Source organism: Oncorhynchus masou, unplaced genomic scaffold, assembly GCF_036934945.1.
Source record: "Oncorhynchus masou masou isolate Uvic2021 unplaced genomic scaffold, UVic_Omas_1.1 unplaced_scaffold_1887, whole genome shotgun sequence".
NCBI classification, from domain to species: Eukaryota; Metazoa; Chordata; class Actinopteri; order Salmoniformes; family Salmonidae; genus Oncorhynchus; species Oncorhynchus masou.
Genome location: NW_027008388.1, coordinates 62,072 through 84,571, shown reverse-complemented (window position 1 = coordinate 84,571; position 22,500 = coordinate 62,072). Strand labels below are relative to the sequence as shown.

The 22,500-nt window shown below is 53.9% G+C and overlaps 1 protein-coding gene across 1 annotated transcript in view; it reads left to right on the top strand.

Annotated features, from left to right (window-relative positions):
- Window positions 1–22,500, top strand: part of LOC135532516 (dynein axonemal assembly factor 5-like) — a gene marked incomplete at its 5' end in the record, with an annotated part of 29,045 nt that overhangs the window by 732 nt on the left and 5,813 nt on the right. Inside the window, one exon of the mRNA XM_064959995.1 lies at window positions 19,671–19,839. Coding sequence (XP_064816067.1) covers window positions 19,671–19,839 — 169 coding nt within the window. The remainder of the gene's footprint in view (window positions 1–19,670; window positions 19,840–22,500) is intronic.

Sequence of the window (22,500 nt, the reverse complement as noted above, 5' to 3'; positions counted from 1 at the left end):
ATCGTCCGGGTGTTGACCCAGAATAAAAGTGAACAACAAAGAGAAGAGGAAACAGAACAGACTGTAAAAGCCCTGTGTTACGTCTTAGTTTAGTCTGTCTGTTTGGACTGGGTGCTAATAGCAGGTCTACGAGGAGAGGAGCAGGAAGTGGAGTTGCACTCTGGCCAACGGATGAATGACTGACCACTCAGTGGCCTTCTATGTCTGACTGTCTGTGTGTCTGTCTGCACAAACGGTGTCCTGTTTGGGAACTGGGAGGGGAAGAATAGGGACAGGGACATGTAGAGAAAGGAGAGGGAGAATAGGGACAGGGACATGTAGAGAAAGGAGAGGGAGAATAGGGACAGGGACATGTAGAGAAAGGGGAGAGGAGAATAGGGACAGGGACATGTAGAGAAAGGGGAGGGAGAATAGGGACAGGGACATGTAGAGAAGGAGGGGAGGGGAGGGAGAATAGGGACAGGGACATGTAGAGAAAGGGAGGGAGGGAGAATAGGGACAGGGACACGGAGAAAGGAGAGGGAGAATAGGGACAGGGACATGTAGAGAAAGGGGAGGGAGAATAGGGACAGGGACATGTAGAGAAAGGGAGGGGAGAATAGGGACAGGGACATGTAGAGAAAGGGGAGGGAGAATAGGGACAGGGACATGTAGAGAAAGGAGAGGGAGAATAGGGACAGGGACATGTAGAGAAAGGGAGAGGGAGGAGAATAGGGACAGGGACATGTAGAGAAAGGAGAGGGAGGGAGAATAGGGACAGGGACATGTAGAGAAAGGAGACATGGAGAAAGGAGAATAGGGACAGGGACATGTAGAGAAAGGAGAGGGAGAATAGGGACAGGGACATGTAGAGAAAGGAGAGGGAGAATAGGGACAGGGACATGTACTTAGGGACAGGGACATGTAGAGAAAGGGGGAGGGAGGGAGAATAGGGACAGGGACATGTAGAGAAAGGAGAGGAGGGGAGAATAGGGACAGGGACATGTAGAGAAAGGGAGAGGGAGAATAGGGACAGGGACATGTAGAGAAAGGAGAGGGAGAATAGGGACAGGGACATGTAGAGAAAGGGGAGGGAGAATAGGGACAGGGACATGTAGAGAAATAGGGACAGGGACATGTAGAAAAGGGGAGGGAGAATAGGGACAGGGACATGTAGAGAAAGGGAGAGGGAGAATAGGGACAGGGACATGTAGAGAAAGGGGGAGGGAGAATTCTGGGACAGGGACATGTAGAGAAAGGAGAGGGGAGAATAGGGACAGGGACATGTAGAGAAAGGAGAGGGAGAATAGGGACAGGGACATGTAGAGAAAGGAGAGGGGACAGGAGGAGAATAGGGACAGGGACATGTAGAGAAAGGAGAGGGAGAATAGGGACAGGGACATGTAGAGAAAGGGGGGAGGGAGAATAGGGACAGGGACATGTAGAGAAAGGGGAGGAGAATAGGGACAGGGACATGTAGAGAAAGGAGGGAGAATAGGGACAGGGACATGTAGAGAAAGGAGAGGGAGAATAGGGACAGGGACATGTAGAGAAAGGAGGGAGGGAGAATAGGGACAGGGACATGTAGAGAAAGGGGGAGGGAGAATAGGGACAGGGACATGTAGAGAAAGGGAGAGGGACAGGGACATGGAGAATAGGGACAGGGACATGTAGAGAAAGGAGAGGGAGAATAGGGACAGGGACATGTAGAAAGGGGAGGGAGGGAAGGGACAGGGAAGAATAGGGGAGGGACAGGGACATGGGACATGAGAAAGGAGAGAGGAGAATAGGGACAGGGACATGTAGAGAAGGGAGAGGGACAGGGACATGTAGAACAGGGAGGGAGAATAGGGAAAGGGACGGAGGGAGGGAGAATAGGGACAGGGACATGTAGAAGGAGAATAGGGACAGGGACATGTAGGAGAAGAATAGGGACAGGGACATGTAGAGAAGGGGGAGGGAGAATAGGGACAGGGACATGTAGAGAAAGGAGAGGGAGGAGAGAATAGGGACAGGGACATGTAGAGAAAGGAAAGGGGACAGGGACATGTAGAGAAAGGAGAGGAGAATAGGGACAGGGACATGTAGAGAAGGAGGGAGGGAGAATAGGGACAGGGACATGTAGAGAAGGAGGGAGGGAGAATAGGGACAGGGACATGTAGAAAAGGAGGGAGGGAGAATAGGGACAGGGACATGTAAGAAAGGGGGAGGGAGAATAGGGACAGGGACATGTAGAGAAAGGGGAGGGAGGGAGAATAGGGACAGGGACATGTAGAGAAGGGGGGAGGGAGAGGGTAGAGAAGGGGAGGGACAGGGACATGTAGAGAAAGGAGAGGGAGGACAGAATAGGGAGACAGGGACAGGGACATGTAGAAAAGGAGAGGGAGAGATAGGGACAGGGACATGTAGAGAAAGGAGAGGGAGAATAGGGACAGGGACATGTAGAGAAAGGGGAGGGGGGAGAATAGGGACAGGGACATGTAGAGGGAAGAGGGAGGGAGGGGACAGGGACATGGAGAGAGGGAGAATAGGGACAGGGACATGTAGAGAAAGGGGGAGGGAGAATAGGGACAGGGACATGTAGAGAAAGGAGAGGGAGAATAGGGACAGGGACATGTAGAGAAAGGACATGTAGAGAAGGAGGGAATAGGGACAGGGACATGTAGAGAAAGGAGAGGGAGAGGAGGGATAGGGACAGGGACATGTAGAGAAAGGGGAGAGAATAGGGACAGGGACATGTAAAGGGGAGAGGGACATGAGGGAGAATAGGGACAGGGACATGTAGAGAAAGGAGGGGGAGGGGAGAATAGGGACAGGGACATGTAGAGAAAGGGGAGGGAGAATAGGGACAGGGACATGTAGAGAAAGGAGAGGGAGGGACATGTAGAGAAAGGGGAGGGAGGGATGAATAGGGACAGGGACATGTAGAGAAAGGGGGAGGGAGGGAGGAGAGAATAGGGACAGGGACATGTAGAGAAGGGGAGGAGAATAGGGACAGGGACATGTAGAGAAAGGGGAGGGAATAGGGACAGGGACATGTAGAGAAAGGAGGGAGAATAGGGACAGGGACATGTATAGGGACAGGGACATGTAGAGAAAGGAGAACAGGGACATGTAGAATAGGGACAGGGACATGTAGAGAAAGGAGGGGAGAATAGGGACAGGGACATGTAGAGAGAAGGGAGAATAGGGACAGGGACATGTAGAGAAGGGGACATGTAGAGAAAGGAGAGGGAGAATAGGGACAGGGACATGTAGAGAAAGGGGAGAGGAGGGAGAATAGGACAGGGACATGTAGAGGAGGGAGAATAGGGACAGGGACATGTAGAGAAAGGGAGAGGAGAATAGGGACAGGGACATGTAGAGAAAGGAGAGGGAGAATAGGGACAGGGACATGTAGAGAAAGGAGAGGGAGGAGGAATAGGGACAGGGACATGTAGAGAAAGGGAGGGGGGAGGGAGAATAGGGACAGGGACATGTAGAGAAAGGGGAGGAGAATAGGGACAGGGACAGTAGAGGAGAATAGGGACAGGGACATGTAGAGAAAGGGACAGAGGGAGAAATAGGGACAGGGACATGTAGAAGAAAGGAGTAGGGAGAATAGGGACAGGGACATGTAGAGAAAGGAGAGGGAGAATAGGGACAGGGACATGTAGAGAAAGGGGACAGAGGGAGGAGAGGGAGAATAGGGACAGGGACATGTAGAGAAAGGGAGGGAGAGGGGACAGGGACATGTAGAAAGAAAGGAGAGAGGGAGAATAGGGACAGGGACATGTAGAGAACAGACATGAGAAAGGAGGGAGAATAGGGACAGGGACATGTAGAGAAAGGGGAGGGAGAATAGGGACAGGGACATGTAGAGAAAGGAGAGGGAGGAGGAGGGAGAAATAGGGACAGGGAAAGGAGAGGGAGAATAGGGACAGGGACATGTAGAGAAAGGAGGGAGGGAGAATAGGGACAGGGACATGTAGAGAAAGGAGAGGGAGAATAGGGACAGGGACATGTAGAGAAAGGAGAGGGAGAATAGGGACAGGGACATGTAGAGAAAGGGGAGGGAGAATAGGGACAGGGACATGTAGAGAAAGGGAGGGAGAATAGGGAGGGAGAATAGGGACAGGGACATGTAGAAAGGGGAGGAGGGAGGAGAATAGGGACAGGGACATGTAGAGAAAGGGGAAGGGAGGGAGAATAGGGACAGGGACATGTAGAGAAGGGGGAGAGGGGGAGGGAGAATAGGGACAGGGACATGTAGAGAAGGGGGAGGAGGGATAGGGACAGGGACATGTAGAGGGAAGAATAGGGAGGGAGGGAAAGGAGGAGAATAGGGACAGGGACATGTAGAGAAAGGGGGAGGGAGAATAGGGACAGGGACATGTAGAGAAAGGGGAGGGAGGGAGGGAATAGGACAGGGACATGTAGAGAAAGGAGGGAGGGAGGGAGAATAGGGACAGGGACATGTAGAGAAAGGAGGGAGGGAGAATAGGGACAGGGACATGTAGAGAAAGGAGGGGAGAATAGGGACAGGGACAGTAGAGAAAGGGGAGGGAGGGAGGGGACAGGGACATGTAGAGAAAGGGAGAGGGAGAATAGGGACAGGGACATGTAGAGAAAGGAGAGGGAGGGGAGAGAATAGGGACAGGGACATGTAGAGAAAGGAGAGGGAGAATAGGGACAGGGACATGTAGAGAAAGGGGACAGACATGTAGAAAAGGGGAGAATAGGGACAGGGACATGTAGAGAAAGGAGGGGAGGGAGGGAGAATAGGGACAGGGACATGTAGAGAAAGGGGAGGGAGGGAGAGGGAAATAGGGACAGGGACATGTAGAGAAAGGAGGGGAGGGAGAATAGGGACAGGGACATGTAGAGAAAGGGGAGGGAGAATAGGGACAGGGACATGAGAAAGGGGAGGGAGAATAGGGACAGGGACATGTAGAGAAAGGAGAGGGAGAATAGGGACAGGGACATGTAGAGAAAGGGGAGGGAGAATAGGGACAGGGACATGTAGAGAAAGGGGGGAGGAAGGGGACAGGGACATGTAGAGGGGACAGGGACATAGGGACAGGGACATGTAGAGAAAGGGGAGGGAGGGGACAGGGTAGAGGAGGGAGAATAGGGACAGGGACATGTAGAGAAAGGGGAGGGAGTAGAGAGAATAGGGACAGGGACATGTAGAGAAAGGAGGGAGGGAGAATAGGGACAGGGACATGTAGAGAAAGGGAGGGAGAATAGGGACAGGGACATGTAGAGAGAAAGGGGAGGGAGAATAGGGACAGGGACATGTAGAGAAAGGAGAGGGAGGGGAGAATAGGGACAGGGACATGTAGAGAAAGGGAGGGAGAATAGGGACAGGGACATGTAGAGAAAGGGGAGAGGGAGGGAGAATAGGGACAGGGACATGTAGAGAAAGGGGAGGGAGAATAGGGACAGGGACATGTAGAGAAAGGGAGGAGGGAGGGAGAATAGGGACAGGGACATGTAGAGAAAAGGGGGAGGGAGAATAGGGACAGGGACATGTAGACAGGGACATGTAGAGAAGGGGAGGGAGAATAGGGACAGGGACATGTAGAGAAAGGGGGAGGGAGGGAGAATAGGGACAGGGACATGTAGAGAAAGGGGGAGAGGGAGAATAGGGACAGGGACATGTAGAGAAAGGGGAGGGGAGGGAGAATAGGGACAGGGACATGTAGAGAAAGGAGGGAGGGAGAATAGGGACAGGGACATGTAGAGAAAGGAGGAGGGAGGGGAATAGGGACAGGGACATGTAAGAGAAAGGAGGGAGGGAGAATAGGGACAGGGACATGTAGAAAGGAGAGGGAGGGAGGGAGAATAGGGACAGGGACATGTAGAGAAAGGGGGGAGGGGGAGGGAGAATAGGGACAGGGACATGTAGAGAAAGGGGGGAGGGAGGGAGAATAGGGACAGGGACATGAAAGAAAGGGAGGAGAATAGGGACAGGGACATGTAGAGAAAGGGGAGAGGGAGAATAGGGACAGGGACATGTAGAGAAAGGGGGAGGGAGAATAGGGACAGGGACATGTAGAGACATGTAGAGAATAGGGACAGGGACATGTAGAGGGGAGGGAGGGGAGAATAGGGACAGGGACATGTAGAGAAAGGGAGGGAGGGAGGGAGAATAGGGACAGGGACATGTAGAGAAAGGAGGGAGGGAGAATAGGGACAGGGACATGTAGAGAAAGGGGAGGGAGAGGGAGGAAAGGGGAGGAGGGAGAATAGGGACAGGGACATGTAGAAAGGGAGGAGGGAGAATAGGGACAGGGACATGTAGAGAAAGGGGAGGAGGGGAGAATAGGGACAGGGACATGTAGAGAAAGGGGGAGGGAGGGAGAATAGGGACAGGGACATGTAGAGAAAGGGGAGGGAGGGAGAATAGGGACAGGGACATGTAGAGAAAGGGAGGGAGGGAGGGAGAATAGGGACAGGGACATGTAGAGAAAGGGGAGGGACAGGGAGGGAGAATAGGGACAGGGACATGTAGAGAAAGGGGAGGGAGAGGGAGAATAGGGACAGGGACATGTAGAGAAAGGGGAGGGAGGGACAGGGACATGTAGGAGAATAGGGACAGGGACATGTAGAGAAAGGGGAGGGAGGGAGAATAGGGACAGGGACATGTAGAGAAAGGGGGGAGGGAGGGAATAGGGACAGGGACATGTAGAGAAAGGGGGAGGAGAGGGAGAATAGGGACAGGGACATGTAGAGAAGGGGGAGGGAGGGAGGGAGAATAGGGACAGGGACATGTAGAGAAAGGGGAGGGAGGGAGGGAGAATAGGGACAGGGACATGTAGAGAAAGGAGGGAGGAGGGACAGACATGTAGGGACAGGGACAGGGACATGTAGAGAAAGGGAGGGAGAATAGGGACAGGGACATGTAGAGAAAGGGGAGGGAGGGAGAATAGGGACAGGGACATGTAGAGAAAGGGAGGGGGGAGGGAGAATAGGGACAGGGACATGTAGAGAAAGGGAGGGAGGAATAGGGACAGGGACATGTAGAGAAAGGGGAGGGAGAGGGATAGGGACAGGGACATGTAGAGAAAGGGGAGGAGAGGGAGAATAGGGACAGGGACATGTAGAGAAAGGGGAGGGAGGGAGAATAGGGACAGGGACATGTAGAGAAAGGGGGAGGGAGAATAGGGACAGGGACATGTAGAGAAAGGGGGAAGGGAGGGGAGAATAGGGACAGGGACATGTAGGGACAGGGAGGGAGAATAGGGACAGGGACATGTAGAGAAAGGGGGAGGGAGGGAGAATAGGGACAGGGACATGTAGAGAAAGGGGGGGAGGGAGGGAGAATAGGGACAGGGACATGTAGAGAAAGGAGGGGAAGGGAGGGGGGAGGGAGAATAGGGACAGGGACATGTAGAGAAAGGGGGAGGGAGGGAGAATAGGGACAGGGACATGTAGAGAAAGGGGGAGGGAGGGAGGGAGAATAGGGACAGGGACATGTAGAGAAAGGGGGAGGGAGGGAGGAGAATAGGGACAGGGACATGTAGAGAAAGGGGGGGGAGGGAGGGAGAATAGGGACAGGGACATGTAGAGGGGGAAGGAGGGAGGGAGGGAGGAATAGGGACAGGGACATGTAGAGAAAGGGGGGGAGGGGAGGGAGAATAGGGACAGGGACATGTAGAGAAAGGGAAGGAGGGAGGGAGAATAGGGACAGGGACATGTAGAGAAAGGGGGGAGGGAGGAGAATAGGGACAGGGACATGTAGAGAAAGGGGGAGGAGGGAGGGAGAATAGGGACAGGGACATGTAGAGAAAGGGAGGGAGGGAGAATAGGGACAGGGACATGTAGAGAAAGGGAGGAGGGAGGGGAAATAGGGACAGGGACATGTAGAGAAAGGGGAGAGAGGAGGGAGGGAGAATAGGGACAGGGACATGTAGAGAAAGGGGAGGGAGGGGAGGGTAGAGGGAGAATAGGGACAGGGACATGTAGAGAAAGGGAGGGAGGGAGGGAGAATAGGGACAGGGACATGTAGAGAAAGGGGAGGGAGGGAGGGAGAATAGGGACAGGGACATGTAGAGAAAGGGAGGAGGGAGGGAGAATAGGGACAGGGACATGTAGAGAAAGGGGGAGGGAGGGAGGAGAATAGGGACAGGGACATGTAGAGAAAGGGGGGAGGGAGGGGAGGGAGAATAGGGACAGGGACATGTAGAGAAAGGGGAGGGAGAATAGGGACAGGGACATGTAGAGAAAGGAGGGAGGGAGAATAGGGACAGGGACATGTAGAGAAAGGGGAGGGAGGGAGAATAGGGACAGGGACATGTAGAGAAAGGAGAGGGAGGGAGGGAGAATAGGGACAGGGACATGTAGAGAAAGGGGGGGAGGGAGGGAGAATAGGGACAGGGACATGGAGAGAAAGGGGAGGGAGAGAATAGGGACAGGGACATGTAGAGGGAGGGAGGGAGAATAGGGACAGGGACATGTAGAGAAAGGAGAGGGAGGGAGAATAGGGACAGGGACATGTAGAGAAAGGGGAGGGAGAATAGGGACAGGGACATGTAGAGAAAGGGGAGGGAGGGAGAATAGGGACAGGGACATGTAGAGAAAGGAGAGGGAGGGAATAGGGACAGGGACATGTAGAGAAAGGGGAGGGAGGGAGAATAGGGACAGGGACATGTAGAGAAAGGAGGGGGAGGGAAATAGGGACAGGGACATGTAGAGAAAGGGAGGGAGGGAGAATAGGGACAGGGACATGTAGAGAAAGGAGGGAGGAGAGGGAGAATAGGGACAGGGACATGTAGAGAAAGGGAGGGAGGAGGGAGAATAGGGACAGGGACATGTAGAGAAAGGAGGGGGAGGAGGGAGAATAGGGACAGGGACATGTAGAGAAAGGGGAGGGAGGGAGGGAATAGGGACAGGGACATGTAGAGAAAGGGGAGGGAGGGAGAATAGGGACAGGGACATGTAGAGAAAGGGGGGAGGGAGGGAGAATAGGGACAGGGACATGTAGAGAAGAATAGGGACAGGGAGGGAGGGGGAGGGAGAATAGGGACAGGGACATGTAGAGAAAGGGGGAAGGAGGGAGGGAGAATAGGGACAGGGACATGTAGAGAAAGGAGGGAAGGAGGGAGGGAGAATAGGGACAGGGACATGTAGAGAAAGGGGAGGGAGGGAGAATAGGGACAGGGACATGTAGAGAAAGGGGGGAGGGAGGGAGGGAGAATAGGGACAGGGACATGTAGAGAAAGGGGAGGGAGGGAGGGAGAATAGGGACAGGGACATGTAGAGAAAGGGGGGAGAGGGAGAATAGGGACAGGGACATGTAGAGAAAGGGGAGGGAGGGAGGGAGAATAGGGACAGGGACATGTAGAGAAAGGGGAAGGAGGGAGGGAGAATAGGGACAGGGACATGTAGAGAAAGGGGGAGGGGGAGGGAGAATAGGGACAGGGACATGTAGAGAAAGGGGGGGGGGCGGGAGAATAGGGACAGGGACATGTAGAGAAAGGGGGAAGGAGGGAGGGAGAATAGGGACAGGGACATGTAGAGAAAGGGGGAGGGAGGGAGGGAATAGGGACAGGGACATGTAGAGAAAGGGAGGGGGAGGGAGAATAGGGACAGGGACATGTAGAGAAGGAGGGAGGGAGGGAGGGAGAATAGGGACAGGGACATGTAGAGAAAGGGGAGGGGGAGAAATAGGGACAGGGACATGTAGAGAAAGGGGGAAGGAGGGAGGAGGAGAATAGGGACAGGGACATGTAGAGAAAGGGGGAGGGAGGGAGGGAGAATAGGGACAGGGACATGTAGAGAAAGGGGGAGGGGGAGGGAGAATAGGGACAGGGACATGTAGAGAAAGGGGAGGGAGGGAGGGAGAATAGGGACAGGGACATGTAGAGAAAGGGGGAGGGAGGGAGGAGAATAGGGACAGGGACATGTAGAGAAAGGGGGAAGGGAGGGAGGGAGAATAGGGACAGGGACATGTAGAGAAAGGGGGAGGGAGGGAGGGAGGATAGGGACAGGGACATGTAGAGAAAGGGGGGGAGGGAGAATAGGGACAGGGACATGTAGAGAAAGGGGGGGAGGGAGAATAGGGACAGGGACATGTAGAGAAGGGGGAGGGAGGGAGGGAGAATAGGGACAGGGACATGTAGAGAAGGAGGGAAGGAGGGAGGGAGAATAGGGACAGGGACATGTAGAGAAAGGGGGGAAGGAGGGAGGGAGAATAGGGACAGGGACATGTAGAGAAGGGGGGAAGGAGGGAGGGAGAATAGGGACAGGGACATGTAGAGAAAGGGGGGAGGGAGGGAGAATAGGGACAGGGACATGTAGAGAAAGGGGGGAAGGAGGGAGGGAGAATAGGGACAGGGACATGTAGAGAAAGGGGGAGGGGGAGGGAGAATAGGGACAGGGACATGTAGAGAAAGGGGGAAGGAGGGAGGGAGAATAGGGACAGGGACATGTAGAGAAAGGGGAGGGAGGGAGAATAGGGACAGGGACATGTAGAGAAAGGGGAGGGAGGGAGGGAATAGGGACAGGGACATGTAGAGAAAGGGGGGAGGAGGGAGGGAGAATAGGGACAGGGACATGTAGAGAAAGGGGGGAGGAGGGAGGGAGAATAGGGACAGGGACATGTAGAGAAAGGGGGGAGGGAGGGAGGGAGAATAGGGACAGGGACATGTAGAGAAGGGGAAGGGAGGGAGGGAGAATAGGGACAGGGACATGTAGAGAAGGGGGAGGGGGAGGGAGAATAGGGACAGGGACATGTAGAGAAAGGGGGGAGGGAGGGAGGGAGAATAGGGACAGGGACATGTAGAGAAAGGGGGAGGGAGGGAGAATAGGGACAGGGACATGTAGAGAAAGGGGAGGGGGAGGGAGAATAGGGACAGGGACATGTAGAGAAAGGGGGGAGGGAGGGAGAATAGGGACAGGGACATGTAGAGAAAGGGGGGGAGGGAGGGAGAATAGGGACAGGGACATGTAGAGAAAGGGGGGAAGAGGGAGGGAGAATAGGGACAGGGACATGTAGAGAAAGGGGGGAAGGGAGGGAGGGAGAATAGGGACAGGGACATGTAGAGAAAGGGAGGGAGGGAGGGAGGGAGAATAGGGACAGGGACATGTAGAGAAAGGAGGGGAGGGAGAATAGGGACAGGGACATGTAGAGAAAGGAGGGAGAATAGGGACAGGGACATGTAGAGAAAGGGGGAGGGAGGGAGGGAGAATAGGGACAGGGACATGTAGAGAAAGGGGGAGGGAGGGAGAATAGGGACAGGGACATGTAGAGAAAGGGGGGGAGGGAGGGAGAATAGGGACAGGGACATGTAGAGAAAGGAAGGAGGGAGGGAGAATAGGGACAGGGACATGTAGAGAAAGGGGGAGGGAGGGAGAATAGGGACAGGGACATGTAGAGAAAGGGGGGAAGGAGGGAGGGAGAATAGGGACAGGGACATGTAGAGAAAGGGGAGAAGGAGGGAGGGAGAATAGGGACAGGGACATGTAGAGAAAGGAGGGAGGGAGGGAGAATAGGGACAGGGACATGTAGAGAAAGGGGAGGGAGGGAGAATAGGGACAGGGACATGTAGAGAAAGGGGAGGGAGGGAGAATAGGGACAGGGACATGTAGAGAAAGGGGAGGGAGGGAGGGAGAATAGGGACAGGGACATGTAGAGAAAGGGGGAAGGAGGGAGGGAGAATAGGGACAGGGACATGTAGAGAAAGGGGGGAAGGAGGGAGGGAGAATAGGGACAGGGACATGTAGAGAAAGGGAAGGGAAAGGAGGGAGAATAGGGACAGGGACATGTAGAGAAAGGGGGAGGGAGGGAGAATAGGGACAGGGACATGTAGAGAAAGGGGGAGGGAGGGAGGAGAATAGGGACAGGGACATGTAGAGAAAGGGGGAGGAGGGAGGGAGAATAGGGACAGGGACATGTAGAGAAAGGGGAGGGAGGGAGGGAGAATAGGGACAGGGACATGTAGAGAAAGGGGGGAAGGAGGGAGGGAGAATAGGGACAGGGACATGTAGAGAAAGGGGGAGGGAGGGAGAATAGGGACAGGGACATGTAGAGAAAGTGGGGAAGGAGGGAGGGAGAATAGGGACAGGGACATGTAGAGAAAGGGGAGAAGGAGGGAGGGAGAATAGGGACAGGGACATGTAGAGAAAGGGGGGAAGGAGGGAGGGAGAATAGGGACAGGGACATGTAGAGAAAGGGGGGGAGGGAGGGAGAATAGGGACAGGGACATGTAGAGAAAGGGGAGGGAGGGAGAATAGGGACAGGGACATGTAGAGAAAGGGGAGGGAGGGAGAATAGGGACAGGGACATGTAGAGAAAGGGAGGGAGGGAGGGAGAATAGGGACAGGGACATGTAGAGAAAGGGGAGGGAGGGAGGGAGAATAGGGACAGGGACATGTAGAGAAAGGGGGAAGGAGGGAGGGAGAATAGGGACAGGGACATGTAGAGAAAGGGGGAAGGAGGGAGGGAGAATAGGGACAGGGACATGTAGAGAAGGAGGAGGAGGGAGGGAGAATAGGGACAGGGACATGTAGAGAAAGGGGGGGACAGGGAGGAGGGAGGGAGAATAGGGACAGGGACATGTAGAGAAAGGGGGAGGGAGGGAGGGAGAATAGGGACAGGGACATGTAGAGAAAGGGGAGGGAGGGAGAATAGGGACAGGGACATGTAGAGAAAGGGGGAGGGAGGGAGGGAGAATAGGGACAGGGACATGTAGAGAAGGGGGGAAGGAGGGAGGGAGAATAGGGACAGGGACATGTAGAGAAAGGGGGAGGGAGGGAGAATAGGGACAGGGACATGTAGAGAAAGGGGAGGGAGGGAGGGAGAATAGGGACAGGGACATGTAGAGAAAGGGGGAAGGAGGGAGGGAGAATAGGGACAGGGACATGTAGAGAAGGGGGGAGGAGGGAGGGAGAATAGGGACAGGGACATGTAGAGAAAGGGGGGAGGGGGAGGGAGAATAGGGACAGGGACATGTAGAGAAAGGGGGAGGGAGGGGGAGGGAGAATAGGGACAGGGACATGTAGAGAAAGGGGGAAGGGAGGGAGAATAGGGACAGGGACATGTAGAGAAAGGGGGAGGAGGGAGGGAGAATAGGGACAGGGACATGTAGAGAAAGGGGGAGGGGGAGGAGGGAATAGGGACAGGGACATGTAGAGAAAGGGGGGAAGGAGGGAGGGAGAATAGGGACAGGGACATGTAGAGAAAGGGGAAGGAGGGAGGGAGAATAGGGACAGGGACATGTAGAGAAAGGGGAGGGAGGGAGGGAGGGAGAATAGGGACAGGGACATGTAGAGAAAGGGGGGAGGAGGGAGGAGAATAGGGACAGGGACATGTAGAGAAAGGGGGAAGGAGGGAGGGAGAATAGGGACAGGGACATGTAGAGAAGGGGGAAGGAGGGAGGGAGAATAGGGACAGGGACATGTAGAGAAAGGGGGAAGGAGGGAGGGAGAATAGGGACAGGGACATGTAGAGAAAGGGGGAAGGAGGGAGGGAGAATAGGGACAGGGACATGTAGAGAAAGGGGGAGGGAGGGAGGGAGAATAGGGACAGGGACATGTAGAGAAAGGGGAGGAGGGAGGGAGAATAGGGACAGGGACATGTAGAGAAAGGGGGGAAGGAGGGAGGGAGAATAGGGACAGGGACATGTAGAGAAAGGGGAGGGAGGGAGGGAGAATAGGGACAGGGACATGTAGAGAAAGGGGAGGGAGGGAGAATAGGGACAGGGACATGTAGAGAAAGGGGAGGGAGGGAGAATAGGGACAGGGACATGTAGAGAAAGGGGGGAGGGAGGGAGGGAGAATAGGGACAGGGACATGTAGAGAAAGGAGGGAGGGAGGGAGAATAGGGACAGGGACATGTAGAGAAAGGGGGAGGAGGGAGAGGGAGAATAGGGACAGGGACATGTAGAGAAAGGGGGAAGGAGGGAGGGAGAATAGGGACAGGGACATGTAGAGAAAGGGGGAGGGAGGGAGGGAGAATAGGGACAGGGACATGTAGAGAAAGGGGGGAAGGAGGGAGGGAGAATAGGGACAGGGACATGTAGAGAAGGAGGGAAGGAGGGAGGGAGAATAGGGACAGGGACATGTAGAGAAAGGGGGAAGGAGGGAGGGAGAATAGGGACAGGGACATGTAGAGAAAGGGGGGAGGGAGGGAGGGAGAATAGGGACAGGGACATGTAGAGAAAGGGGGAGGGAGGGAGGGAGAATAGGGACAGGGACATGTAGAGAAAGGGGGAAGGAGGGAGGGAGAATAGGGACAGGGACATGTAGAGAAGGAGGGAAGGAGGGAGGGAGAATAGGGACAGGGACATGTAGAGAAAGGGGGAGGAGGGAGGGAGAATAGGGACAGGGACATGTAGAGAAAGGGGGAGGGAGGGAGAATAGGGACAGGGACATGTAGAGAAAGGGGAGGGAGGGAGGGAGAATAGGGACAGGGACATGTAGAGAAAGGGGGGGGAGGGAGGGAGAATAGGGACAGGGACATGTAGAGAAAGGGGGGAAGGAGGGAGGGAGAATAGGGACAGGGACATGTAGAGAAGGGGGAGGGAGGGAGGGAGAATAGGGACAGGGACATGTAGAGAAAGGGGGAGGAGGGAGGGAGAATAGGGACAGGGACATGTAGAGAAGGAGGGAGGGAGGGAGGGAGAATAGGGACAGGGACATGTAGAGAAAGGGGGAAGGAGGGTGGGAGAATAGGGACAGGGACATGTAGAGAAAGGGGAGGGAGGGAGGGAGTAGAGAGGGACAGGGAATGTAGGGACAGGGACAGAATAGGGACAGGGACATGTAGAGAAAGGGGGGAGGGAGGGAGGAGAATAGGGACAGGGACATGTAGAGAAAGGGGAGGGAGGGAGGGAGAATAGGGACAGGGACATGTAGAGAAAGGGGGGAAGGAGGGAGGGGAGAATAGGGACAGGGACATGTAGAGAAAGGGGGAAGGAGGGAGGGAGAATAGGGACAGGGACATGTAGAGAAAGGGGGAAGGAGGGAGGGAGAATAGGGACAGGGACATGTAGAGAAAGGGGGAAGGAGGGAGGGAGAATAGGGACAGGGACATGTAGAGAAAGGGGGGGGAAGGAGGGAGGGAGAATAGGGACAGGGACATGTAGAGAAAGGGGGGAAGGAGGGAGGGGAGAATAGGGACAGGGACATGTAGAGAAAGGGGGGGAGGAGGGAGGGAGAATAGGGACAGGGACATGTAGAGAAAGGGGGAAGGAGGGAGGGAGAATAGGGACAGGGACATGTAGAGAAAGGAGGGAAGGAGGGAGGGAGAATAGGGACAGGGACATGTAGAGAAAGGGGGAAGGAGGGAGGGAGAATAGGGACAGGGACATGTAGAGAAAGGGGGAGGAGGGAGGGAGAATAGGGACAGGGACATGTAGAGAAAGGGGGAGGAGGGAGGGAGAATAGGGACAGGGACATGTAGAGAAAGGGGAGAAGGAGGGAGGGAGAATAGGGACAGGGACATGTAGAGAAAGGGGAGGGAGGGAGGGAGAATAGGGACAGGGACATGTAGAGAAAGGGGGGGGGGGAGGGAGAATAGGGACAGGGACATGTAGAGAAAGGGGGGAAGGAGGGAGGGAGAATAGGGACAGGGACATGTAGAGAAAGGGGGAGGGAGGGAGGGAGAATAGGGACAGGGACATGTAGAGAAAGGGGGGAAGGAGGGAGGGAGAATAGGGACAGGGACATGTAGAGAAAGGGGGGAAGGGAGGGAGGGAGAATAGGGACAGGGACATGTAGAGAAAGGGGGAAGGAGGGAGGGAGAATAGGGACAGGGACATGTAGAGAAAGGGGGAGGGAGGGAGGGAGAATAGGGACAGGGACATGTAGAGAAAGGGGGGAAGGAGGGAGGGAGAATAGGGACAGGGACATGTAGAGAAAGGGGGGAAGGAGGGAGGGAGAATAGGGACAGGGACATGTAGAGAAAGGGGGAGGGAGGGAGGGAGAATAGGGACAGGGACATGTAGAGAAAGGGGGGGGGTGGAGGGAGGGAGAATAGGGACAGGGACATGTAGAGAAAGGGGGGAAGGAGGGAGGGAGAATAGGGACAGGGACATGTAGAGAAAGGGGGAAGGAGGGAGGGAGAATAGGGACAGGGACATGTAGAGAAAGGGGGAAGGAGGGAGGGAGAATAGGGACAGGGACATGTAGAGAAGGGGGAAGGAGGGAGGGAGAATAGGGACAGGGACATGTAGAGAAAGGGGGAAGGAGGGAGGGAGAATAGGGACAGGGACATGTAGAGAAGGGGGAAGGAGGGAGGGAGAATAGGGACAGGGACATGTAGAGAAAGGGGGAAGGAGGGAGGGAGAATAGGGACAGGGACATGTAGAGAAGGGGGAAGGAGGGAGGGAGAATAGGGACATGTAGAGAAAGGGGGAAGGAGGGAGGGAGAATAGGGACAGGGACATGTAGAGAAGGGGGGAAGGAGGGAGGAAGAATAGGGACAGGGACATGTAGAGAAAGGGGGAAGGAGGGAGGGAGAATAGGGACAGGGACATGTAGAGAAAGGGGGGAAGGAGGGAGGGAGAATAGGGACAGGGACATGTAGAGAAAGGGGGGAAGGAGGGAGGGAGAATAGGGACAGGGACATGTAGAGAAAGGGGGGAAGGAGGGAGGGAGAATAGGGACAGGGACATGTAGAGAAAGGGGGGAAGGAGGGAGGGAGAATAGGGACAGGGACATGTAGAGAAGGGGGAGGAGGGGGAGAATAGGGACAGGGACATGTAGAGAAGGGGGAAGGAGGGAGGGAGAATAGGGACAGGGACATGTAGAGAAGGGGGGGAGGAGGGAGGGAGAATAGGGACAGGGACATGTAGAGAAAGGGGGAAGGAGGCAGGGAGAATAGGGACAGGGACATGTAGAGAAAGGGGGGAAGGGAGGGAGGGAGGGAGAATAGGGACAGGGACATGTAGAGAAAGGGGGAAGGAGGGAGGAAGAATAGGGACAGGGACATGTAGAGAAGGGGGAAGGAGGGAGGGAGAATAGGGACAGGGACATGTAGAGAAAGGGGGAAGGAGGGAGGGAGAATAGGGACAGGGACATGTAGAGAAAGGGGGGAAGGAGGGAGGTAGAATAGGGACAGGGACATGTAGAGAAAGGGGGGAAGGAGGGAGGAAGAATAGGGACAGGGACATGTAGAGAAAGGGGGAGGGAGGGAGGGAGAATAGGGACAGGGACATGTAGAGAAGGGGGAAGGAGGGAGGAAGAATAGGGACAGGGACATGTAGAGAAAGGGGGGAAGGAGGGAGGGAGAATAGGGACAGGGACATGTAGAGAAGGGGGGAAGGAGGGAGGGAGAATAGGGACAGGGACATGTAGAGAAAGGGGAAGGAGGGAGGAAGAATAGGGACAGGGACATGTAGAGAAAGGGGGAAGGAGGGAGGGAGAATAGGGACAGGGACATGTAGAGAAGGGGGGAAGGAGGGAGGGAGAATAGGGACAGGGACATGTAGAGAAAGGGGGGAAGGAGGGAGGGAGAATAGGGACAGGGACATGTAGAGAAAGGGGGGAAGGAGGGAGGGAGAATAGGGACAGGGACATGTAGAGAAGGGGGGAAGGAGGGAGGGAGAATAGGGACAGGGACATGTAGAGAAGGGGGGAAGGAGGGAGGGAGAATAGGGACAGGGACATGTAGAGAAAGGGGGGAAGGAGGGAGGGAGAATAGGGACAGGGACATGTAGAGAAAGGGGGAAGGAGGGAGGGAGAATAGGGACAGGGACATGTAGAGAAAGGGGGAGGGAGGGAGGGAGAATAGGGACAGGGACATGTAGAGAAAGGGGGAAGGAGGGAGGGAGAATAGGGACAGGGACATGTAGAGAAAGGGGGGGTGGGAGGGAGGGAGAATAGGGACAGGGACATGTAGAGAAAGGGGGGAAGGAGGGAGGGAGAATAGGGACAGGGACATGTAGAGAAGGGGGGAAGGGAGGGAGGGAGAGCATGGCCTGGGACATGTAGAGAAGGAGGGAGGGAGAGCATGGCCTGGGACATGTAGAGAAGGAGGAAGAGGGAGAGCATGGCCTGGGACATGTAGAGAAGGAGGGAGGGAGAGCATGGCCTGGGACATGTAGAGAAGGAGGGGGAGGGAGAGCATGGCCAGGGACATGTAGAGAAGGAGGGAGGGAGAGCATAGGGACAGGACATGTAGAGAAGGGGGAGGGAGGGAGGGAGAATAGGGACAGGGTCATATAGAGAAGGGGGGAAGGAGGGAGGGAGAATAGGGACATCGACATGTAGAGAAAGGGGGGAAGGAAGGAGGGAGGGAGAGCATGGCCTGGGATATGTAGAGAAAGGGGGGAAGGAGGGAGGGAGAGCATGGCCTGGGACATGTAGAGAAGGGGAGAGGGAGAGCATGGCCTGGGACATGTAGAGAAGGGGGAGGGAGAGCATGGCCTGGGACATGTAGAGAAGGGGGAGGGAGAGCATGGCCTGGGACATGTAGAGAAGGGGGAGGAGAGCATGGCCTGGGACATGTAGAGAAGGGGGAGGGAGAGCATGGCCTGGGACATGTAGAGAAGGGGGGAGGGAGGGAGGGAGAGCATGGCCTGGGACATGTAGAGAAGGAGGGAGGGAGAGCATGGCCTGGGACATGTAGAGAAGGAGTGAGGGAGAGCATGGCCTGGGACATGTAGAGAAGGAGGGAGGGAGAGCATGGCCTGGGACATGTAGAGAAGGAGGGAGGGAGAGCATGGCCTGGGACATGTAGAGAAGGAGGGTGGGAGAGCAACGCCTGGGACATGTAGAGAAGGGGGAGGGAGGGAGAATAGGGACAGGGTCATATAGAGAAGGGGGACAGGAGGGAAGGGGGGAATAGGGACATCGACATGGAGAAAGGGGGGAAGGAAGGAAGGAGGAGGGAGAGCATGGCCTGGGACATGTAGAGAAAGGGGGGAAGGAGGGAGAGAGAGCATGGCCTGGGACATGTAGAGAAGGGGAGAGGGAGAGCATGGCCTGGGACATGTAGAGAAGGAGGGAGGGAGAGCATGGCCTGGGACATTCCTGGATGTTGTTCCACCTCCCAGGGGGAATGGCAACGCCAGTTTACCCAGAAAATGATCTTCCAGTCAGGGTTTGTGGGGGGGGTTGTTGGCTCCCTTCGCAGGGGGTTAACACTATTGACTCAAGAGGACAGTCAATCAAACAGTGTCCATCCCCGCCTCCCCTCAAGGGGACCATAACGCGCCCCTCGAGGTCACTTCCTCTGTCCTGAAGAGACAACACTATGCTCACGCTCCTTTCTCTCACTCTGCTCATTTCCTCTCCGTTGATGTTTATTGTGACTATGGGATGTATGCTTCCTGTTTGTTTTCTGTATGGGTACATGTGTTAGTGTTTGCATCCGAGTGGTTTGATGTATAAGACTAAGAGCATGTGAAGCACATTGTTTACAGCGGTTTTGGAAAGTTATTATTTTCATGGTAAAGTTACTGTTCATGCTTCTGTTTGCAGATGTAATATAAACTTACAACACAGCCATTAACATTTTAATCACTTTCTCTCACCTTCCCTTCCTGTTTCTCTCTCTCTCTTCTCCATTTCCTCTCTCTGTCTCTCTCCTCCCATCTCCTCTGTCTCTGTCTCTCCCTCTCCATCTCCATCCCATCTCTCTCCATCTCGTCTCTCTCTCCATCTCGCTCTCCGTCTCTCCATCTCTATCTCTCTCTCCATCTCTCTCTCCATCGCTCTCGCTGTCTCTCTCCATCTCTCTCTCCCTCTCTCTCTCCTCTCAGGCAGAGCAGAGCGTAGTGTCTCTGTGTAAGGTCCAGGGTCTGGCTACAGTAGCTGACCTCTACAGGCAGCACATGGATCAGCTGCTCCAGTGGCTCTCAGCCTCTCAGAAGACCTGGACCAGCTACTCCCCCCAGAGACTGCAGCTCCAGGTCATCGCCACCCAATCAGGTGAGACTATAGGTCAGGCTTCTCCAAGCGTGTTCCTGGAGAGCCTACCCTCATGTAGGTTTTAAATCCAACTCCACTTGTAACTAACCTGATTCAACTGATCAGATAGATATTCATTCAAATCAGGTGTGTTAGATTAGGGTTGGAGAGAACCTACAGGAACAGGGTTGGAGAGCTCTGCTATAGGTCATCTCTGGCCAGTCATGTGAGACTAGCCACATCGCTGGCCAATCAGGTGAGCATATAGCCACATTGCTGGCAAATCAGATGAGAATACATGTCAATTCTGTCCAATCAGAAGACCAATCTGTAACCAACCCATTACTGTCCAAACAGTCATATCTGGCCAATCAGGTGAGACTAAAACCACATTATTGTCAGAATCATGTGAGACCAAAGGCAGAGAGGAAGAGGCGAAGCAAGAGGTTTTACTCCGCCCAAAATCTGTCCACGAAAATAAGCCTAAGATGGGAGGAATTTTTGGTCAATGGGAGAGTGTTGAATTTGGTCAATAAAAAATGGAATTGCTCATTTGCTAAGTGAAGCTTATTCGATCAACTGAAGTTTCGGAACGATTAGGTTGTTCCGAATTTACTGATATAAGTGGACACACGTTGCATTTACCCAACTTTGATTAAAACAACTTTATATTGGAGTTGTTCCTGTTGTCATAGGGAGAGGACTCATCATGGATAGAACCCGTTTTAGTGTGGATATTGCCATTGAGGGCTTCCACCATTTTAAAGTAGACAATTGGGTGGGGATTCCTATGATTTTGGAGCAATCAGCCAATGAAGAATAAGAAAATTGACTACTTTAAAATGGAAATGGCTTCAATGGTGCTGCCCTTGCGGTCACAGACTCTATAATGGCACAGATACAAAGATGAGTCATCTATCTCTATGGCCTGTTGTTCACATGCATATCTGCCCTCTCGTTGGCTAGAATGGTTCCACCTGATCTCGCCGCCTCCACCCTGACTTCCATATTTGAAGACATGTATTTCTACTGTTAGTGCGGGTCACTTGACTATCTTGTCAATATAGTATACAATATTTGCTACATGTCATCGCTGGCCAGTCAGGTGAGACTATAGTCAAGCTATTACCTCTATGTTGTTTCCCTACCACTCCTATAAATACCAGTTATAGAGTGGATATTGTCATTGAAGACAACCCTTCATACCATACCAGCCAAACAGCCACCATCATAGATTTACACTGAACAAAAATATAAACACAGAATGCGATCATTTCAAAGGTTTTACTGAGTTACACTTCATATCAGTAAATCAGTCAATTGAAATACATTTATTAGACCCTAATCTATGGATTTCACATGACTGGGAATACAGATATGCATCTGTTAGTCACATATACCAAGAAAACAAAAAGAAGGGGCGTGAATCAGAAAACCAGTCAGTATCAGGTGGGACCATTTGCCTCATGCAGCGACACTGCTCCTTCACAGAGAGTTGATCAGGCTGTTGATTGTGGCCTGTGGAATGTTGTCCCACTCCTCTACAATGGATGTGTGATGTTGTAACACCTGTCAGGAGGCTGGATTATCTTGGCAAAGGAGAAATACTCACTAACAGGAATGGAAACAAATGTTGGTATGTCCGTTCTATTCACTTTATTTCTACGCTGTCATCTACCCTTAAGACCTGTATGACTCTGAGACAAGTCAAAGACCTTTGACTCAAGTCCCCTTTAGAAACACTCACACAGACAGAAAGAGACTTGCCTGGCTACCCAAACTCCTTGCACCGGCAAAACATCACACCCATGGATGTTAGTTTCTTCTTCGCAATGAGTCAGTATCTGAGTACCTCCTCTACGGTCTGATTGGTCCCTCTGATTTGGGCCAGAGCCAGAACAAAATGTGTAAAGCGGCACTTTTAAAGATGTCATTGGCTTTGATACTCTGATGGTTAGAGTATGATCAATCGCTGATGACTTGGTTTTGTACAACACCCCGCACTTTGATGTCACTACAAACGACTTCAATGGTGGCAGTCTGACTGAAGTATGTAGCTAATGATAGCAGCAGAATAATTCAGTTTGAGGCATCTGGCAAGTCAGCAACATAACCTGCCATTATCCAGTTACACACAGAAAGCTTGTCATTAGAGCCAAGTTAGCTTAGTGACAAGGGTAAATCCTCCCCCTCCCCACTCCCAGTCTGTCTCAGGTTAGGAGGGTTACAGGGCTCTGAACCTCACTGTACGCATTACTTTACCCCTATCCCCATATAATCCCACTCCCAGTCTGTCTCAGTCCAGGTTAGGGAGGGTTACAGGGCTCTGAACCTCACTGTACGCATTACTTTACCCCTATCCACCATAATCCCCCCACCCCTTTACCCTATCCCCCATAGCCCCCCAGTCTGTCTCAGTCCAGGTTAGGGAGGGTTACAGGGCTCTGAACCTCACTGTACGCATTACTTTACCCCCCTATCCCCCCTCGCATAACCCCACCCCCCCCAGTCTGTCTCAGTCCAGGTTAGGGAGGGTTACAGGGCTCTGAACCTCACTGTACGCATTACTTTACCCCTATCCCCCATAATCCCCCCACCCCCAGTCTGTCTCAGTCCAGGTTAGGGAGGGTTACAGGGCTCTGAACCTCACTGTACGCATTACTTTACCCCTATCCCCCATAA